The following is a 9,937-nucleotide window of genomic DNA, read 5'->3' as shown; positions in this document are numbered from 1 at the left end:
ACCCTTTACGGACACTCTGAAACAAAACAAAACAAAAGAACCTACAAAATACGAATGGATTTTGAATGTTTTAATGGATATTAAGGAAGACTGAGAAGAGAAGAGTGAGATTTTGAAATGATAAAAAGGGATTTTTTTTTCCTTTCCCCTTCTTGTCAAGAGAGAAAATTTGGATTTGATTTCTGGAAACGAGAAATGGCACCGAAATTTCTGTCTGTGGATTCATTTACGGTCATATCCCCTGTACTGGTAGCGCCTTGCCGTCTTCCGGATGATTCATTTGAAAGGACTCGGTGGTTCAGATCTTCAAGACTTATGGCTTTCATCCTAAACGCAGCGTTGTGGGCTTTTCTTCTTTTACAGTTTCAAAAAGTTTATAAGTGGGTCCAATGGTGACTTTGACCTCTTTACTATGCTCAAATTTGGTATTTAGTTCCTAAACTTTAATCTTATATCATTAAATCATTTATTTTTATAATATCATTTGTTACACTAAAAGCCTAATATTAGTATCAACAAATTTAATATTAGTTTCCAATTAGAGAGAGTATGTATATTCAAATCTTGAAGACGACATTGTTAAAAAAAAAATTGAACTCCAAATAGAAACAAAGAACATCATGAAAGATGTTTTCCTTAAAAAATCAGCAACATCGATGTAAACATTTTATGTTATGCAATGAAATTAAAATCATATCACATTAAAATATAAGAATTAAATAATAAAATTCCTCAATTATAATTTGACCCAAAATTAAAAGTGAGTATAATTGGATTCCCTTGAAAATGAAATGTCCAATACAATTTTTTTTTGGATAATTATGTTTAAATACATGTCAAATACAATAGGTCAATAACTTTTCAATATTACTTAAAGTTTATATTTGAAATTAATATTTTTCATATTTGAGTATAAATATAACTTGTGAAACGTGAAATGATATGTATTCGTATTATATACCTATCTATATCCAACTATACATTAACAAGTTGATGGGTTTTTTTAGGTTAGGGTGACTCTCCCAGACCAGGACCAGGGCATACCTACGATTCAATTGAGATTTATGTAGGAATTTATAGATTGCCCACTAAGAGTAACGATGGTAAGATTCAAACTTAGCCTTACAAGCTCAAATTCTAAAATTCTAACTACTTGTGTCAACACTCATCGACAACAAATCGATGCTTTATTAGATGGAAAAGAGCATATAAGAATGAGGTTCAATGGAAGAGAAACAGGTCATTTGAAAATGATAAGCCCCCCAAAAAGCAAGTGATTTCTAGAAATCAATGATGCATTCATGTGAGCCCTTTTAAGATTTTTATCAAGATTAAGAAATTAATGCTGCCATCTAATGTGGGTCCATTGGATCATCAACAAAAGCGTATACTCAATCACACGAAACTGCTTCATTTGGCTTCAACGAACTCGTAAAACACATTTGATTACACCAAGAGAATCAAAGGCTAAAAGAAAACTAACCCAGCTATAGAGACAAGGGTTAAAAAGAAAACAAGTTCGATTTCAACCTCAAAGCAACCACCTTGTCCCCTTCCATTACAATTAACAATTTTACTCAAATTCGATATATTTTAATTTGATCTGATTAGATACGATCGAGCTTTCTTTCTTTTTTTTAAAAAAAAAGGGTTGAGTTTTAAAGTTCATATTTGGGATGGATTTTGTAAAACATGTAAAAGTAGTCATTAAATTCTTCAAATGATCACAAAATGATAATTAGATTAATAAATTTTCAAATAATCGTTTTGATCACTGAATTACACTCAAGTAAAATGTGAAAGCTCAATAAATTTTGTGACCATTTTGTAATCGTCTGAAAATCATAATGACTACTTTATAAATTTTGAAAGTTTAGGGATCAAACGATCATTTGAACATAATATAGTGACTTCTAGTGCACTTTACCCTTTTGTGTTTTAAGCAATCAAAAGCTCATTCATTATCTCTTACTGAGATTCTGCTGCCGTGGTGGTGTGTGATTGGGAAGCAAAAAGATTATCCACAGCTGCTTTTAGTTTCTCCAAAAGCAAGTGAGAAGCTGGAGTTTCAACATTGAAAAAAACCACCACCATAAATTGAAATTTATAGCATTCAAAAAGTGTTTCAACACATGATTCTTCTTCATTAGATTCAAAGCCTACAGGGGAGAGTTACACTGCAATAGAATAAAATTTAGCAGAATCGTGTCCATCAGAAAAGCTGTGAAGTTCATTGCCACAATGGAAACAAAAATGAATTGCTTTGAACAAAAAAAAGAACCCATATCTTTTCTTCTCTTGATTTAAATCAAGCAGGCCTGTTTCGTTTGAGACCGGTTTTGCCATCCGATTTAGCGGCGCCACTCGAATCGCCTTCGGACAATGCATCCGTGGATTTGACGAAAGAACTCGAAAGATCACCATAGAGATCAACCACTTTTCTTATGTTGTTGTTGAGCTCCCTAATTAAGCCAACATTTCTGGTCAGGTTATGAGGCATCTTGGACTCATGGTTCTGGTTTATCTCATTGATCAACAGCCTATTCTGGTCCAATATATTCTGTACCTGCACAAAGCTCTTCTGAAATGTCTGCACCACCTTGCTATCTATTTGACCACCGCCGCCGCCGCCATTGCCTTGCCCCGAGAATGTATCACTGTCACCCTCCATTTTAAAACCAAAACCAACCCTGAAACCAGACGAGGAGAAAAAGAGCATAACAAAAGATGAGACACATGTGTTACATAATTATTTAAAGCTAAATCCAATGGAAAAGACATGGGGCATTGGAATTGGAATTGTCTAACAGGAAATCTGGGGAAGAAGAAAGGTCTGCAGAGGAAATCATGGCCTCCTCAATGGGTTCTACCTTTCACAAAAGGGAATCCATCAGTTCAACAAAAACATGAAAATAATCAGTTTTCCTTCGAATATTACTCCGTGTTTTGATTGTTAATATTATAATATATTTATGATGAGATGCGAAGAAAGAACAGATCCTATTTCCATAAAAGGGAACCTTTCTTTATTGCACTAAGAATAATAATACCCACCTCAAGCCCTGAGTTCCAAAGAAGGGTCTCTTTTCTCAAACACCAACAAAACAAAAATGAAAATCAGAAATATCAATAAAAATCAAACTAAGCATGGAGAGAAAAATTACTTCAAATTCTGGGAAAACAAAAAAAAGATCCTTCTAGAAAGCAAAGAACAAAAACTTTCATAAACTTACCCAGATTGAAAACCCAGAGGGGGGAGGGAAACACAGTTTAAGCGAAGACGGAGTGAGAGATAAAGAGAGATTGCATGCTATTCTTACATAAGAAGATTATAATTGTTGCATTTAATACAAAAATAACTTTAACTTCGAAATTGCTCTCATTAATCAAACACTTATGTACTTACCTTGAAAATCTGAAGCATTATATTCTGGGAAATACACACACAGATTGAAAGGAGGAAGGCGAGGGATTGTGAAGGAACGAAGGGAAAAGATCGCCGATTAAATCAAATCTCCCAGGAACCAAACAAAACAAAATTTTCTCAGCTCATGGGAGAGAATTTCCAGAGAGAAAGAATGGAAAGAGAGAATATGCAGATTTGACGCTCAGAGTTCGGACATATCTGTATCTAAATACTAAAATACAGTTACATTTATAATACACAATTATAATCGTACATAATATAATTATAAAAAAATACAACCAGACTGATTATTAAAATATATTTTTACATAACTTAAAATAAAATTAAATAGATTTCACATCTAACAAAATATGAATCATAATAGATAAATATAGCAAAATATAATAAATGAAAGAAAATATTGCAAGTATGAAGATGTTTTGAGATATATATGTAATATGATACATAAACATAACTAAATTCATTCAAAAGTTAAAGAAATTGGTACATATTTTTTTCTCTAAAAATATTGATTTGTTTAAATAATTATTAAATATCATTTAAGTTTCTATACAAATAGTATATTTGATGTATACGTATATTTTGTTGGTATTAAATGAGTTGATTTTCCGGGGGGGTTCATTACTGACCACGTGGCATATGAACAATTATGGAGGTTGGAATCTAGGACAAAGGGGCCCACGACCCAAAGATATCTGTACAAATATTCATGTTTGTTTGGTGGGTTGAGATTTCGATGTTGATTAATTTTGGTCTTAGTGTTCGTATTTGTCGTTGAATGTCATTTTCAGCTTTTCATTCACATGAGTTGGCTAATTAGATTTTTGACGTTATTATCTGATTGAGAATTTTTGAATAATTTAATTATGATGATTTTAAAATTGATGAAACGCTATTTTATTTAATTTGATGAATATAAAGAAAATTATCAATACAGCAGTTCATTCTAAATTATTCTCTTCCTCCTCCATTTAGTTTAATCTGTTCCTTTCTACAAACCCAAGTGCAAGTGCAACTAATTAGGTTCATCAGGACATGATGCTAAGAAAACATGGGTTGAACCCAACAGCCCAACACCATCTTTTTTTAATCCGGTCATACAAGCAAGCAGACATTTGATCATCTTAAACTCTCTCTGCATCACCCCGAGGCCAGGCGGACAATCGATATCCTAGTTTCTTCCGGCTTGCACTGTTGCGATGTTGACCCATGACATGAGCGTACTGGACGGCCGTGTGTTATAAAGTATAGTGGTCAGCAAGTCCGTAATCTGAGAAGCTCGGTTCTATACGCATGAAATGGCCTGGCAATGATCGTTTCGAGACAGCTTCTTGCCAAGTATCAACAAACTCATCCATGATTTGCTTGGATTTCTCCAGTGAAGAAATCGGAAGATACTCCACCTGCAAAGGAACAAAAACTTCACTCGGACCAAACTACAGTTGCTCAATAAGTTTAAGAAGCAGTGCCGAACAGCTTAAAACACCAAACTTGGTAGTTGGGGATTTCAGAGAATAACCCCAGATAATTTAACCTCGACAACGACAAGAGGGCACTCATTTCTGGACTGACTTAGATTAAAAGGAGTAAAAGACGGAAAACTAGGATCAAATGTCGAAGCAGATATAACACCTCAGGTCGACAGATTGCTATGAAACACCAAACCATAAACACTTGATCTTACAAAAAGTATGAACTCGCAAACATGCATTAATTTGCTCATTCCAATTCACAAATATCACAACCATCTCTATCCACTAGAAATTAGTATCTCTTTTAGTGGAAAATCAACATCAGCTTGTTTTCCAATCTCTGCGGCTAAGAGAGAGAAAAAAATACAACTTTATCCATCACTAAAATCAAAATGATACACAAAATTCAAATCAATGAAAACTTTTAATCTACATTAGCATTCCGAGAGTGTGTTTTAAAGCATGCAACAAGTATAACACAATACCTCCATTACTATTCCTCTAGTGACAGATTACTGTGAATTGCAAAACCATGAACACATTTTACATTCAACAATTTGCACGCGTGCTCGGATTAACAAATACCGAAACACTATCTATATACAAGAAATCAATACATGTTACAGTAAAAAAAATCAAACATCAGCTTGTTTTCCAATCTCTATGGCATTGGTCTAAGAGAAAAAAGAACAAATTTATTCATCATTTAATCAAAATGATATGTAAAACCTGGTTTTAGCAAAAATTAATCTACATTAGCATTGCAATTGATGTTCTAAAGTATAAAACAAATAAAAATAGGGTACCTCCATTACTATTCCTCTCAAATTTTCAGAATGAATGGGCACAACTTTGCCTACTCTCAATTGAAAGTCGCTTAGTTGGTATTGAAACCCCTAGGAGAGAATAATGATATCAGAAAACAACCCCATTGCAGCAAATCTCCAATGATCCATAAAAAGAATAAGAGAAGTGAAGTGAAATCAAATACCTCGAAATTAAGGGCGACCCTGGATTTATAAGACTGCAATTTCTCCATTATTAACTGAATAGAAGAATCCGCTTCAAGCACAATCTTATTGGCTCGAAGTATAAAATAGTGCTTGTTTGGTTGTTCTGGAAGCGAAATCCCGATGAATTTACGCGGGAATTCGGCGGCTAATGCTTGATCTGAATAATAACATAGCTTAAAGTCGATAATTCGAATTCGGAAACCAAGGGAGGAAACGAAAGGAAAGAGAGAGAGCTAGCTGACCTCGTAACATTGGTTTGTAAAAAGTGAGAGTAGCTTTCCAACGCCATTCATGCTCTCCACGCATTGTGATACTTCGTTTAGAATTTGGCTGTTCACGGTCGATCCTACATTGGGCTGCCAATTGAAAACCCTAGGGCAAAAGAAAAAGGAGCCAAAAGTGAATTCAAAACTAACAATTGTGGAAATCAATGGGGAGTCTCAATTATGGAAAATATTTTCCATTTATTTACCATTTAAAGGCATAGTCTTTGGCTTCTTCGGGTGGCGATTGTAAGGCCGACTAGTCGTCGGAAAATATGACAGCAGACGGCGGACACCAGAGCCTCTGGGGACTTTACATCTGCTAAGACTGAAAATGTTGTAACTTTGGGTGCAGCCAAAGAAAAAAGAGAGTAGGATAAACTACGTATTTAGTCCTTAAATTATCAATTTTAATCTGTTTTAGTATGTAGTCTTTCATTGTTTTCAAAACCATAATTAAAATTTAGTTTTTATTTCATTTTAGTATTATATATTAAAAATTTAACATATTTAGTACTTAAACAATCAATTATGGTCCGTTTTGGTGTTTAAACTTTTAAATATTTTTCAAAACTTAACATTAATTTTTTAAAGGGAGTACTGAAATAAAAACTAAAGTTTTTAACGGCGAAGTATTAAAATGATAGTTTAGGTACTAAATGCATAATTTATGCAAGAGAATGTTATTTTTTTCTGAATTTAATTTTGTCTGTAAATGTGCATATGGTGTTAACGAGTTAAACTTTTTTGAGCATATACAATCTTATAATTATCTAACTATATAAATGATCATTAACGTTTGAATAATTTTTTCTTCACTAATATTTTAAAAGTAACGATTTGATCATTAGTTTTATTAATTTATAATAAATAGATCTCTTAACGTTAAGAATCGATTAAAATTAAAATAATAGAATGGTGATGTAGTGCATTAAATCTATTGACATGATATTGTTTAATCACTCGCGATAATCGTTTTAATCGACCATTTAACTATTTTCTTATGGAAGCACAATTTTTTTCTACTTTTAATTTGTTTTCGAAAAATATATCTTTGTTTATATTTATCTAACGTTACATGACTGTAAGAGTTTCGATCAATTCTCAACATCACAAACATCTTTTAGCAACTCACCACCATCAAAATTATGATTTTAAAATTGATATAAAATATTTTAAAGTTTATAAATGACTTAAATGCCCCATTGCCTCCTGAATTATACCATTTGTATCGAATTGTCTCCTAAAATATTTTTCGAGACATTTTACCACCTAAAATTTAAAATGTTACCTCATTTGTCTTAAATCACTATGTTAAAAAAGACACGGGTAAATTACATATTCAATCACTCAATTATTAGAATTCCGTTCTAATCACCTTTATTATTTATTTTGACCACCTAATTATTTTTTTTTCAAAATCATCACCATACTTACTTTTACTCTATCTGCAAATGCCTCGTTGTTTCACACCGCCACTCAAACACTCTTTCAGCCTCTCAACACATCAACCTACGTATATGCCTTCTCCCTCGTTGCTCTCCTCAACGTCCATTAGTCACCAATTTATTTCATTTATTTTTACTGTACCATTTTTTCGATAAGAACCAAACCAATGCAAACTAAAAATAATAAAAAATTTTGAAAAAAAAAATTGTAACACTCATCGCCCATATATATCTCAATATACGACCCTCAGACATCACATCAACTTGACAAATATTTACTGAGCATAAAGACTTAAAATCTTTTTTTTTTTTACTTTCTTTGTTTTAGTTTAAAAACTTTAATCTTATTCATATAATATCTTAAAATAAATTTAATCACTGAAAACAAGTTCATTTTCAATCAGTAAGCGGACAGTTCAGAACTATTCATAATTATATATATCATTGCTTAAATACTACTTAATTTAAAAATCATTTAAAACTAGTTAAAATATTCATTTATAATACAATTATAACTAAAATTAACCAAACATTAAAACGATTCTAAATTTCTATTTCATACATTTTTTAAATATAAATCTGATAAAGTAACCCAACTTATATAATGTACATGCCACTAATAAGTTAAAGTTAGGATGTCTTACTGATATTGTCGTTAGGTTTGATTTTCCACAAGATGCTGGCAATCTCCTCACTTCACGTCCTCTACTATATTCGAACATACGCATAAAAATCATCACACTCTAAGTAAAACTAAGTGAGAAAAAAGTATAGCTAAAACATAAATTTCATAAAATATAGGCAATAAATTGTAATTTAAATATAAAAAAAATTAAAACTCCAAATCGGGCTAGTTAAGGTGTTTCCCTTCTGAAAACCTGAAAACCACCATCTCGTGATTTTATCAAAAATCATGTAATACATCATCAAATATCATAAATAACTTTTATTCTTTGCATTCGAACATATTTCAGAACTTTCTTTTCAATTCTATATTCATTTCTTTCATATATTCTCATAACTTGCACATTTACTGTTATAGTCTGGTGTATATTTAAGAGAATACAAGGTACGTGAGTATAAGGTGTGCGCTAGGTACAAAACAATGACGAATCATAACTGAAACTGATATATGATGCACTCTAGTGCAATCATAACCTATCCACTAACGGTGTTGATCATAGGGTACACGAATGTACCATAGATGAACTAAAACTGAGATATTATGCACTTTAGTGCAATCATAACCTGAAAAGTACTCAACTTAATGTCATGCCAAATATACCTATGAATCTCAATGCAACATACAATGGGCTTATATTTATCATCATAATATCATTTATTAATCTACGTCTGATAACAATAAAACATCTGATAACTGTAAAATGTCTTATAATTGTAAACATTTAGAACTCATCAACATAAATATCGTAATTGGGAAGTTCATACCCAAAATCATTCATAAAACATGATGAAAAATATTATGAAAATATTCCATCATAAGAACTTATAAATCGTACTGGAGAAATAAAATGAGGTTGACTTATCGTAAGTCGTCATCGATCATAATAATCAAATAAATAAATAATTTGCACTCACTTTAACACTTTACTTATAAATCAAAATATAAGTCTCACTAAGCTTTAGGTTAAATCATTTACTTTAAATTGCTTCCACTACACAATTTATCAAAATTCCATATTCTGGCAGTTTGCACTACCTTCAAAGAAATATTATTCTGTATTAATCTACATACTAAAAAATTATTCTGTTTGCACCAATGAAAAATATACTCGAATAAAAATCTAACCATATAAGGAACTCCGTCTAGTTCCACTTGTACAATTTATAGTAAATTTTCAAAGTTAACTGACAGAAGCTATTTTGGGCAGAATTTGCTGCCATGTTTTCTAACCTATCACCGATTAAAAATTCGTATCATTTTGTATACTCCTCGAAATCAGTTGTCGTTTGTAATAAACGAAACTAGGATGATATATGAATCAAATGGTATAAAATTCATCCTCCAATCATTTTATGTAATTTCTAGTGATTTTATAAACTTACTATTTAGAACAAAATTTCTAGGCAATTTCACCAACTGGAGTCCTTAACTTATTCACTAATTCTATTAGCTAACTTAATGAACATATAGGCTTGAATCACACTTTACATAACACTAAGAGTCATTTTTTAACGTAATTCTGACACTGGCTCATCGCAAGTCAATGTTGATTTGGAACATAAATACAAATGAAATTCACTCACCTTTGCCTCGTTATCGAATCTTCTCCACGATAATCTTCTAATTCCG

General features: G+C 31.8%; 2 protein-coding genes across 4 annotated transcripts; both read right to left on the bottom strand.

Annotated features, from left to right (window-relative positions):
• Positions 1 to 2,132: 2,132 nt before the first annotated feature.
• On the bottom strand, positions 2,133 to 3,622 carry LOC120166312 (protein ELF4-LIKE 4-like). 3 transcript variants are annotated; one of them, XM_039175595.1, is made up of 3 exons: positions 3,407 to 3,622; positions 3,055 to 3,083; positions 2,133 to 2,690 (listed from the first exon to the last, which is right to left on the bottom strand). In XM_039175595.1, exons 1-3 carry the CDS (start codon positions 3,422 to 3,424, stop codon positions 2,309 to 2,311), a joined length of 429 nt encoding a protein of 142 aa, XP_039031526.1. In that variant the 5' UTR covers positions 3,425 to 3,622; the 3' UTR covers positions 2,133 to 2,308. The 3 variants fall into 3 exon arrangements, with proteins under 3 accessions (XP_039031526.1, XP_039031528.1, XP_039031527.1); XM_039175597.1 differs by lacking the exon at positions 3,055 to 3,083; XM_039175596.1 differs by lacking the exon at positions 3,407 to 3,622 and having other exon boundaries at positions 2,133 to 2,866; positions 3,055 to 3,082.
• An 892-nt stretch (positions 3,623 to 4,514) lies between these two features.
• On the bottom strand, positions 4,515 to 6,476 carry LOC120166311 (mediator of RNA polymerase II transcription subunit 20a-like). The gene is made up of 5 exons (XM_039175593.1): positions 6,385 to 6,476; positions 6,155 to 6,284; positions 5,891 to 6,069; positions 5,706 to 5,795; positions 4,515 to 4,830 (listed from the first exon to the last, which is right to left on the bottom strand). The coding sequence occupies exons 1-5, from the start codon at positions 6,385 to 6,387 to the stop codon at positions 4,666 to 4,668; spliced, it is 567 nt and encodes a 188-aa protein (XP_039031524.1). The 5' UTR covers positions 6,388 to 6,476; the 3' UTR covers positions 4,515 to 4,665.
• Between the last annotated feature and the right edge of the window lie 3,461 nt (positions 6,477 to 9,937).

The sequence above is a fragment of the Hibiscus syriacus genome, unplaced genomic scaffold (assembly GCF_006381635.1).
Source record: "Hibiscus syriacus cultivar Baekdansim isolate YM2019G1 unplaced genomic scaffold, ASM638163v2 tig00111634_pilon, whole genome shotgun sequence".
NCBI lineage: Eukaryota > Viridiplantae > Streptophyta > Magnoliopsida > Malvales > Malvaceae > Hibiscus > Hibiscus syriacus.
Note: the sequence above shows the minus strand (reverse complement) of the source record. Positions and strands in the feature narration are given on the sequence as shown.

Coding starts and splice junctions, on each gene's coding strand:
- LOC120166312 (XM_039175595.1), bottom strand. Junction 2,691..3,054: donor TTTGGAACTCAGGGCTTGAG/GTGGGTATTATT, acceptor GTCTGGTTTCAG/GGTTGGTTTTGGTTTTAAAA.
- LOC120166311 (XM_039175593.1), bottom strand. Junction 6,070..6,154: donor TTACAAACCAATGTTACGAG/GTCAGCTAGCTC, acceptor GTTATTATTCAG/ATCAAGCATTAGCCGCCGAA. Junction 4,831..5,705: donor TGAGAGGAATAGTAATGGAG/GTACCCTATTTT, acceptor GTTCCTTTGCAG/GTGGAGTATCTTCCGATTTC.